We start from the raw sequence: 11,028 nt of genomic DNA, 5'->3' as shown, positions 1-11,028 counted from the left end.
GGGGGGGCGTTCTAGAAGAATTCTGTCTACACTTCTTCCAAGACAGATTTGTTTGCTCTTTTGGCTGTCCACTGTACTTGCGGTATTCTTCACCAGCATAATTCAAATACATCAATTCTTCCTTATTCAATGTCCAACTTTCACATGTGATTGAAAATACCATAGCTTGGGTCAGGCAAACCTTAGTCCTGAAAGCAACATCCTTGCTGTTCAATACTTTAAAGAGGCCTTGTGCTGCATATTTTTCCAATGTAATGTGTCTTTGATCCCTTCCTTGAGCATTGACTGTGGATGTAAGCAAGACAAATCCTTAACAACTTCAATCTTTCCCCCTGCCCCTCTCCATTCATCATTATGTTACCTATTGGTTCACTTGTGAGGCTTTTTGTTTTCTTTACAATGGGTTGTAATCCATACTGAAGGTTGCAATCCTTGATCTTCATCAGCAAATGCCTCAAGTCCTCCTCATTTTCAGCAAAGTTGTGCTATCTGCTTATCACAGGTTGTTAATGTATAGGGTATTAAAATCTAAGATCTTTTACAGAATGGTAAGAGTTCCACAAAAGAAATGCCAGGCAGTGTTTCAAAGCTTTGGACCATAACAAAACACAACATAATTTCAAACAGAAGCGGTAGCCAAACATTGCTTACTTGAGGAGTTCAAGGATGCTGATATCAATACTTTTCTTCTGCTCATTCATCCTTCTGATCCATGAATGTGGGATATTTTTCCATTTATGTAGGTCACTTTGGGTTTCTTATAGTAGAATTCTGTAATTTTCTTTGTACAGTTCTTTTGTTTCTTTGGTTACGTTTATTCCTAACTATTTCATTTTTGTGTGTGGCTCTTATAAATTGTATTCTTTTCTTGATTTCTTTTTCAGTGCCCTCTTCCTTCATATACAGGAATCCAACTGATAGGGGTGGGGTCTTTTTGTTTTGTTTTTTTTTAGGTCTCAGCAAGCTAGCTTTATTCTATAGGCAATGGGGACTCCATGATAGTTTTAAAAATACTGTGTTTTTTTTCACTTCAAGCTTTCCTGTGCATTATAAAAAACTAAAATGCAAAGACCATAAAAAGCATCTAGAATCATTTTGATGATTTGATGCTGTTTGACATGTCTTTCTACATCCTATGCATGTATATAAGTGATGAGCATACAATTTTAGGTGGTTGAGGTCACACAGTGTGGATGCATGTGGCTTTTTTCCCCTCACACATCATGAATCCAATTGATAGTTTTTATTGAATATTTTATGGTGAATTAGGTGAGAGATTTACATTTTAGACAATCAATTCTGCATTCAACAATTCAAACCACTCATGAACACCGACTCCCATAATACACCTCACTGCCCTCTCCTGATTTCTGTTCTCCATCTTATGGACTTTCATTTTCCTTTACACTCAAGTCTGGACTGCTCAGCCTTCTAGTACATTGGTTCATCTTCCTACCCATTCTCCTGAATGCAAATCTTTTCTTTTTTATCCTTTTAACTGATCTCATAAAATATTTGTCCTTTGTGATTTTTTTTTTTTTGGATATATTATTGGATGTCATTGGCTATGAGAATTTTTTTAAAAACATTTTATTAGGGGCTCATACAACTTTTATCACAATCCATACACACATCAATTGTGTAAACACATTTGTACTTCATTCTCAAAACATTTTCTCTCCACTTAAACCCCCGACATTAGGTCCTCATTTTTCCCCTCCCTCCCCACTCCCCCCTCCCTCATGAGCCCTTGATAGTTTATAAATGGGTATTTTGTCATATCTTGCCCTGTCCGACGTCTCCCCTCACCCACTTTTCTGTTGTCCGTCCCCCAGGGAGGAGGTCACATATAGTCCCTTGTAATCGGTTCCCTCCTTCCTACCCACTCTCCCTCCACCCTCCCTGTTTTGCCACTAACACCACTGGTCCTGTAGGGCTCATGTCCTTTGTGATTTATGAACTTCATTCAGCATAATATTTTGCAGGTCCATCCATGTCATGAGGTGGTTTGTGATTTCATCATTGTCTCTTAATGATGTGTAGTATTCCATTGTTCGTATGTACCATAATTTCTTTATCCATTCTTCTGCTGATGGACATGGGAGTACATATGTCTGTTCATGTTATGCCATTTACTTCTTTAGGGTGCATACCTAGCTGAGGCATTGTTGGATTGCACAAAATTTTTATTTCAGTGGTTTGAGATAGCACTATAGTACTTTCCACAAGGGTTGTACATATCTACAAACTCGCCATCAGCAGAGGACAATTCCAGTCTCTCCAGACCCTCTCCAGAATGTGTGCTTTTCTGTTGTTTAACAATTGGGTTGTCACTGTTGGTGTAAGATGATATCTCTTCATTGTTTTGATTTGTATCTCTTTGGTGAGCATTTCTTAGCCATCTCAATATCATCTTGGTGAACTGTTCATATCCTTGCCAATTTTTCATTGGATTGTTTTTCTTATTGAGCTATTGTAGTTTTTTTACAGATTTTAGAGATTAGCCCCTTTTCTGTTGTGTCTTTGCTGAAGACTTTTTCTTGGTTTGTGGTTCTATTTCTACTTTTTTGATAACATTTTTTATGCATAATGTCTTATTTTTATTAAGTGTTTATTTTGTGTTTTCATGTGCTTTTTACAAATACAATCACAGATCATCTTCAAATAGTGGGAGTTCCATTTCTTCTTTGCCCATTTGTATTCCTTTAATTTCTGTTTGTTGTCTAATTATTTTGGCTGAGACTTTGAGCACAAAATTGAATAAGGGTGGTGATAGAGGGAATCTTTGCCTGGTGTAATAGTTAGATAATTTTGTCAACTTGAAGATAAATAAAAGTTTAAAGGTGCTATCCAACTTGTCAATCAGGTTACAGCCTGATGGTGCCTCCTTAGGGGTGTGGCTTACTCGTAAGGATCCTGGGAACCCCCCACCCTCTCTGCCTTTAACATCCTGTTTCTTGGGCACCTTGAGAGCTGCCAGGGCTCCGCCATGTTTTCACTGACCTTAGATCCATGTGACTTTGCATCAACTTGCCTGTGGTCTCCCAGCATTATGCATCATTGCATTTGAAGAGGGACTTAACTACGAGTGTCAGACTTCTGGACTTGAGTTGGACTGGGCTGGGATGTTTTCTTGATATATGATTACTTCTTGATACAAAGCTCTCTTATACATATAGGAGTATCACTAGATTTGCTTCTGTAGTCACTAAGCCTGACACACCTGGTTTTCATTGAAGAATGCTTTCAGCTTTTCCTCTTTGAGCTAGATGTTGACTAAAGGTTTTATGTATATGGCCTTTATTGTATTGAGAAATGTCCCCTCTATTCCTATTTTGTTCAGCATTTTTATCAAGAATGGGTTTTGGATATTGTCAAATGCATTTTCTGTGTCAATTGATAAGTCATATGATTCCTATTTTTTGGTGGATTATTGTTATTCTAATACTGAACCATCCTTGCATACCTAGTATATATCCAACTTGACCATGATGTATTACTTTCTTTTTATAGGTTTGACTTTCTCAAATGGTTTGACTCCAGTGATGCCCCTTACATCAGACTAGCCTGGAGCACGTACACAGCCATAGATAAGAGATAAGATCTCAGGACACATGCAACCCAGGAGCAGGAACTGGAAGAGAGATACCAGATGGGAAGGGGGGAGGGGGGAGGGAGGCAAGGAAGAAGGAGGAACTGATCGACGCACAACCACACACACCCCTCCAGGGGAAAGAACAATGGAAACCATGGGAGAAGGGAGACAGTGGTCGGTGTGAGACATGGAAATAATCATTTATAATCTATCAAGGGGGCATGAGGGTTGGGGGGGGGCGGGAAATAGAGGAGCTGATGCCAAGAGCTCAATAGAAAATAACTGTCTAGAAAAAAATGATAGCAACATCTGTACAAATCTGCCTGATACAATTGATGTATGGATTGTAATAAGCATTGTAAGGGCTCTCAATAAAATTATTTAAAAATAAAAATAATAAAATAAATGTTTGAACAGAAAGAGTAAGTTTATTGAAGGAGATACTTAGAAAAGAAGCACAAAGGGCCCTTAGCTAACTTAAAAGGCCCAGTAAAACATAAAACTAAATCTTATATTTTGCTAATGGTGGATCATAGGTAGAATATTATTAGTTAAGATGCTGATTTTGGTTTTCTCCTACTTTCTCAGGTATGTGTTAATTGCTATAAATTGCTCTATGATAACTATGTCCCAAAAGGTTTTGGTATGTTATGTTTCCATTCTCATTTTGTTTCAGGAATGTTTTTATTTAATCTATTACTCGGTCACTTTTTTCAGAGTAGTGTGTTGTAGGTTGTTTTTGTTGTTCTGTTTTTGTTTTTTTTTGAGGGACTGATTGTTTATTTCAAAGGACACTTGTCAATTTTTGGTATCAAAGCAGTTGTATTATTGATTTTTCTCTCTCTCCTAGTCAGCCCCCAAATGAGACCACAAAGAAGAGCACATTTTAAGGCAATAAACTGCAGGATGCATACCCACATACCTCACAGAAACCTCACCGAAAGGGGGAAGTCAGTGGGGAGAGGACTTCATAAAAGTCACCACACTGTCAGCCTGGCTGTGAGTTCTCTCTCCAGATCCTAAAGATATTTGAGGCAGTATTATATATAGTTATTTATAGGCAGGGACATCTTTTATCATGCTGTCAAGAGCAAACAAGGTAAACTTTCAGGAGGCTATTATAGAATCTTTGGTTAAATAGCAACCACAATCTCCACTGTAAGATAGTCAAGAGGCGTTAGAAACCAAATCAGTCGAATTTAAGCAAACAGGCTTTTATTAGGGAGAAAAACCCAGCCTGGGCGAAGTCCCACAGTCCACAGTGTCTGAGCTGAGGGAGTCGCACTCCAGGCTACAGGAGTGGTGTTTATATTGCCAGGGAACATGTGACTGGGCTGTTTTGAGTCCATATAAGGTAAAGTAGTCAGGAATTGGGAGATACAGGTATGTCCAGGTTTCTGGAATGTAAGGTGTCTTCCTGGTTCCGGGTGTATTAGTGTCGGGTGCAGAGTGGTGGGCCGAAAACAAAGCAGGCACTGAGCCAAATGGGCCATGCCAGGTGCAGAGTGGCGGGTCGAGAACAAAGTGGGCGCTGAGCCAAACGGGCCGTGAACAAAACAGGCCATGAGTAAAAGAAAGAAAAAAACCTTCCAAAGCTGCTTTACATTAGCCAGCTCTGGTCAACTCTGCAAGTGTGTGGGGGAGATTCAAGGTCACTCGCTGCTAGCTGTTTCAGCCAGCTCTGGTCAGCTCTGCACGGGTTGGGGAGATTCAAGGTCACTCGCTGCTAGAAGCAGGGCTGATATTGATCCGGCCAGACATCCCCAACTCCTTGGTGATAGGGGCAATGACTCTTCTGGCTACTTCCTGCGGGTACTGGGACAGCGTAGGAGGGGCTTACGGGTTGGGAATGTCTGGCTCCTGTGGGAGAGGACTGTAAGGGTGCAATAGCATTTGATTAACGGCAATACGTGAAGTTTCTTGCATTTGGTTGTGAAGAAAGTTCAGCAAACATGGCGCCAGAAGTAGCAGAGCGCAGATGGTTATAAGAGGGGTTATTAAGGAAGCAACCCAACCAATGAATGGGTTAGACCACTAACCTCCTTGTAAGACGCTGGTGGCCTGACCAGAGAGCTTTTTCCCCAACTTATGAAGTTTGTTTATACTGGTTTCCACCAACCGGATTCGTTAACATAATAGCAACACTCCTCATTCAGGTACATACACGTTCCCCCTTTATCGGCTGTGAAGAGATCTAGGGCTCTTCTGTTCTGTAAGGCTACTTGGGCTAGGGATGTTATTTGGTGCTGTAAGAGATTTCAAGATAATGCAGTGTTTTCGATTGCTTCTTGCAATTTGGAAGACCAGCCTTGTGAAGAGCTTAGAGAGTGGGATAGGGCTCCTGCCCCCATTCCTGAGCCAACCAAGGAAGAGCCTACTGCTACACCAACCATGACAGGGAGGAATACTGCCCATGTGTGTCTGGTGGTGCCATGGGAGGGATTTTGCAGTGTGTTTACCTCAGGGACTGTGTACGTAGTTAGCTGGGGAACCAGGGTGAGTGGCATACATAGATGGGATGGGGAAGGGGTGGAAAGGTTTTTTTTGTCAGGGTGCCATTGCACCCCCCAAAAATCCACCTGGCCTTTGGGGGGCGGGCATTGAGGAGAAAAGTGAGGTTATTTGCGATGTTGTTACAACCTTGTTCCAGGTCAGAATAGCAAAACGGCCATTTTTTTAGCAGTGGATCGTGGAACAGGGGAACTCCAATTACTGGTGAAAAGGCATCTGTCTTTTCCGTGTAGTTAAGATGATTGAGGTAAAGGTATCGCTGCCAGAGGAGACCTATGGAGGGCAGCACAAAGGAAACAAGAGGAAAGATTAACCAGGTTGGAATTGTTAAGAAGGGCTGCCTCTTCTTGGATAACGGTGAGCCAAGAAAAAGGTTTTTTTTTGGACCTCTGTCCTGTAACCTGTTCTTGAAGTTTTTGTTGGGCTTTCTGGATTAGCCAGGTTTGATCTGCCAGGCCAGTGCGTACATAAGCACGATAGATATATAACCTGTGAATGGGTTCCAGAATTATCAGCCCAGGTTTTGGTAACTATGAACTGCCATCGGTGGCTGGGTGACCGCATTTCGTATTTATGGAAACCAACACCAGTTTGACTGCTGATGGGGTGGTGAGTATTACGGTGTATGGTTTTTTCCCCACCGTGGCTGGAGTCCAGGGCCAGGCATGGGACCAGTTTTTACTAGGACCTGGTCTCCTGGGGAGAGGTTAAGGGTTGGGTTCCCAGAAGAGGTGTCTTTTAGGTCTGGAAGGTGTTGGTCTGAGTATATTGCGGAACAAAGATGGAGTGGGTAAGTAAGCTTAAAGCAGAGTTTCATATTGAGGCAGAGCATAATTTAGGACAAATAGATGGTCGTATAGAATTTTGAATGGACTGAGACCCATGGGCTCCCTGGGGGAAGCCTGGAGGTGGGTTAAGGCAACAGGAAGGAGATCTGGCCAAGAGAGGCAGACCTCTAAGGAGAGCTTAGTTAACTGGGACTTTATAAGTCTGTTGGCATGCTCAACTTTGCCTGATGACTGGGGGTGATAAGGAATATGTAGTTTTTAATTCACTCCCAGGGCAGCTGAGACCTGTTGGGACACCTGCGAAATGAGGACTGGGCCATTGTTAGACTTGATAGAGTGTGGAAGGCCAAACATAGGGATTATAGATTTCAGGAGCGTTTGAGTGACAACATCTGATGTTTTCCAGCTGGTAGGGAATTATTTAATCCACCCTGAAAAGGTATTCACTAAATTTCACAAATATTTAAGATGTTTATGTTTAGGCATGTGCATAAAATTAATTGCCCAGTTCTCACCGGGGAGGTGCCCATGGAATTGGTGAAGGTTTTTTTGGAGGCTGAATATTGCTCTGGGAGAAGCGTTTGGCCCCAGGGTGGCTACAGCGGCAAAAAGGAGATGCGTAGTGTGAGGCTGCTGAGGTCTTAGGGAAATGGAGGCCTTAAGGCATTGTAAAATGTCTCATCTGAGCAGCGGAGCAGGGCATGAGGGGATGATTAGGAATGAATGGAAAAAGGGCATTGGTTTAAGACGCCGGGCAAGAGGGGGGGGGGTTGTTGGGTGTTGAGGAGGAGCCATCAATCCCCATTATAGTGACCGTGCAAGGGAGACTACACTGGCATACGGAGGAAGGATGGAATAGGTATCCCTGTGTCCACTAAAAAAGAGGTGGACTTACCCGCAACCTGGATGGTGACCCTGGGCTCGGCTAGGGTTATTGGGGTATCCTAGTGCAGGCATCTTCAGTCTTCTTCAGCAAGCCCCAGAAGCTCACCAGCCGGGAAGGACTGTGATGAGGCTCCAGCTGACCCCGGCTGTTGAGGCAGCCAGGGGAAGCACGCGAGGGGACAGACTTCCAGTGCCTTTCTGGAGGCACACCTGGCACAGCTTGGTGGGGGGTCAGGGGTTTGGGCATTGGCGGGCCCAATGTCCGTCCTTACCACATTTAAACAAGCCCCCGGTGGGGCTGCATCTGATTTTGTGTGAGGATCTGTCAGCCCCTCCCCTGCCGGCCTCAAGGAAACTACCAGAGCCTGGGTTTGCAGTGCAACCTTTTGTTGTAATCTGGACTGTCCGGCTGATGCAGCCACTTCCTTTCAGGTGTTAAAGACTGTAAAGGCCGTTTTTACCAGATCCTGTAATGGGGTTTGTGGCCCCTCTTCGCTTTAAAAATTTTTTTAATTACATCTGGAGCTGTCTGAGAAATAAAGTGGAAGGCCAAGACTGCTGCCCTGGTAGGGCTCCAGTTTTGTAAACTGGGTGAGGGCCTCCTGGAGGCGGTTTAGGAAAAGGGCAGGATTTTTATCCTTCCACTGTGTTACCTCTTCATGTTTTTCAAAGTTGACTACCTTAAGAGTGTCATAGACTCCCGCCATTTACCCACACGTCATTGAATTTTTTGCTTTGACATTCAGAACACTGGGCAGAAATTGCATCACGTCAACACCCACCGTGTGCCTTTGCGATGCTTTGTTTTAATTAAACAGTCAGATTCCCCTGGTTTGCACCAGTTCTAAGCGGGGCTGTGCGCACACCGCCGGGTTTTTTTTTTCTACGCCCAGGGCACTCCCACCGGGGACCCAGGCCCGACCCGCGGTCCTCTCCATCCGGGTCCACTCCCGCATAGCTCCTTTTTTTCCCTTTCAGTGGGGGTTGGGGATGCCCTGCTTTTGGATGCAGTGGGGGGTGGGGGGGCAGGGGAAGGAATCCGCAGCATGGCCTGGGCACCCAGGGGCCCAGCGAGCAGCAGCTATTTTGGACTGAAGCCGGACCCTTCCTTAGAGCCAATCCTTATTTTGAAGTTACGGATTCAGCTTGCCGACTTCCCTTACCTACAGTGTTCCAACATGCCAGAGGCTGTTCACCTTGAAGACTTGGGTACTGCCCTGCGCAATATTTAAACCCTTTGCCCTGGATTTCAAGGGCCAGCGAGAGCTTACCGGACGCCGCCAGAACCACGACACTTTCCAAGGAGCTTTTTGATTTGGGACAGGTCTTGGGGGTAAAACGGAACATGGATCCGTAGCACACCCTCAGCCCCTGCTAATTCCCTGAGGCAGGAAGTGGGAACGAGTATGCGCTGACACAGGAGAAGAGATAGGGGAGACAGAGGTGGCAAAATGGGCGGGACTGGTACAGAGGGTCGAAGCCGTCCAGCAGCAGAGGGGAAAGATGACAGCGGAGGGAGGGGGAGTGGCTGTGTACAGGGTGGTGGAGGCTGGGAGTGAGGAGGAGGATTAGGAATCAGTCGAGGTGGGAGCCCAAGAGTGTCTGGAGTTTCAGTAAGCACAGAGGACAGTACTAGGGTATGGTAGGGAGAGTCGGGGTTATTTTTAAGTTTTGATTTCGCTGCCATGCTTTTTTCAGTTGATTTAGCTAAAAAGACCTGTGAGGTAGAACACTGGACGCATAGTGATCCCAGAAAGCCTGAATGTACAGAACCTCCGACCATTTTCCTGAGTGGTGGCAAAAATTGTCCAAGTCAGTGAGGATGCCAAAATTAAAAGTGCCCTTGGAGGGCCACCTAGATGGATTGTCTAAGGGGTATTGAGGCCACTGGGTGGTACACAGAAAGACTAGCCTTTTTTTATGGAGGCTTTGGGAACAACACAACAACAAGCCAATGACCAAAAAACACACAAAACAAAACACAAAACAAGAAAGAAAAGTTTGTAGTTAGTTCAAGGACTGTTTTTGGCATGCCGTGAGCTCTTATCTGTACTAATGTACATGCTCTGGTCTAGCCAGAACTGAAAGGTAGGACTAGGGTCATGATAGGAAGCCTCAAGGAACCAGAGGAATATTGTGTGTTTCATTGGTGCTATATGACACCCTGGTTGACTTATCCCTTCCTTGTGACCCTTCTTTGAGGGGATGTTCCATTGTCTACAGATAGGTTTTGGGTCTCTGCTCTAACCACCTCTCCTTGTTCACAACAATATGTTTTTTGTTTGTTTGGGGTCTTTTGATGCCTGTTACCTGATCCCATCGATACCTCATGATCACACAGGCTGGTGTGCTTCTTCCATGTGGGTGTGTTGCTTCTGTGCTAGATGGCTGCTTGTTTAACTTCAAGCCTTTAAGACCTTAGATACTATATCTTTATAGCCAGCTAGCATCAGCTTTCTTCACCACATTTGATTGTGAACCCATTTTGTCTTTAGTGATCATGTGGGATATGGTGAGCATCACAGAATGTCAGGGTGTTAGAACAAAATATTCCTGCGTTGAGGAGGGCTTGAGCAGAGGCCCCAAACTGTCCATTTCTTCAATGTATTGTCATATAACTATATGTACATAATCCAATACTTCTATTTTTTCTATTTTTATGATTTAATATATTTACATGAGTGCACACCTGTGTTTATACCTCTATTCATAGCTTTTCTTCCTAGATTGTTCCTCTATATCCTTTTACCTTCCTCCTGCCCCACCATCACACTCACACTTCTTCTGCCTTTTAGTAAATCCTCTCAGCTAGATTGCTGTTGCTCCAAAACCTCCAGAATCTCTATGCCCTCCTTGTTGTTGATTTTAATTCCCTAGTTGTTCCCCTGTCTGTGGCATTGTTTGCTCATTGCTCTCTTCCCCCATCTTCTCCTTTCACTAAGTCCCTCCTGAACCGCTGGTCCCATTGCTTTCTCTTTGGGCTTGCTTCCCATACCTGTCTTACACAGGTAGGCAAACCAACAATAATGTAGGCAATACAAAAAAAAAGAAAACAAAAGATTGACTAGAAAGATAAAAAAAGTAAAAGAAAAAGACAGAAAAGTGGGTGAAGGGAGACATCGGACAGTGTAAGATAAGATAAAATACTAATAATTTATAAATTATCAAGGGTTCATGATGAATGGGGGAGAGGGGAGTGAGAGGGGAAGATGAGGAGCTGATACCAAGGGCTCAAGTAGAAAGTAAATG

The 11,028-nt window shown here is 43.7% G+C and overlaps 1 protein-coding gene across 1 annotated transcript in view; it reads right to left on the bottom strand.

Annotated features, from left to right (window-relative positions):
* The window catches only part of PCSK6 (proprotein convertase subtilisin/kexin type 6), a 241,318-nt gene extending 232,832 nt beyond the window's left edge, over window positions 1–8,486 (bottom strand). The window contains exons 1-2 of the mRNA XM_045286304.1: window positions 8,297–8,486; window positions 6,309–6,379 (exon numbers count right to left, since the gene is read on the bottom strand). Of these exons, the coding sequence (XP_045142239.1) occupies window positions 6,309–6,379; window positions 8,297–8,486 (261 nt within the window). The remainder of the gene's footprint in view (window positions 1–6,308; window positions 6,380–8,296) is intronic.
* Between the last annotated feature and the right edge of the window lie 2,542 nt (window positions 8,487–11,028).

This window comes from Echinops telfairi, unplaced genomic scaffold (assembly GCF_000313985.2).
Source record: "Echinops telfairi isolate 266 unplaced genomic scaffold, ASM31398v2 ScPeMD7_7;HRSCAF=31, whole genome shotgun sequence".
Taxonomy (NCBI): domain Eukaryota; kingdom Metazoa; phylum Chordata; class Mammalia; order Afrosoricida; family Tenrecidae; genus Echinops; species Echinops telfairi.
This window is presented reverse-complemented; position numbering and strand designations above follow the sequence as displayed.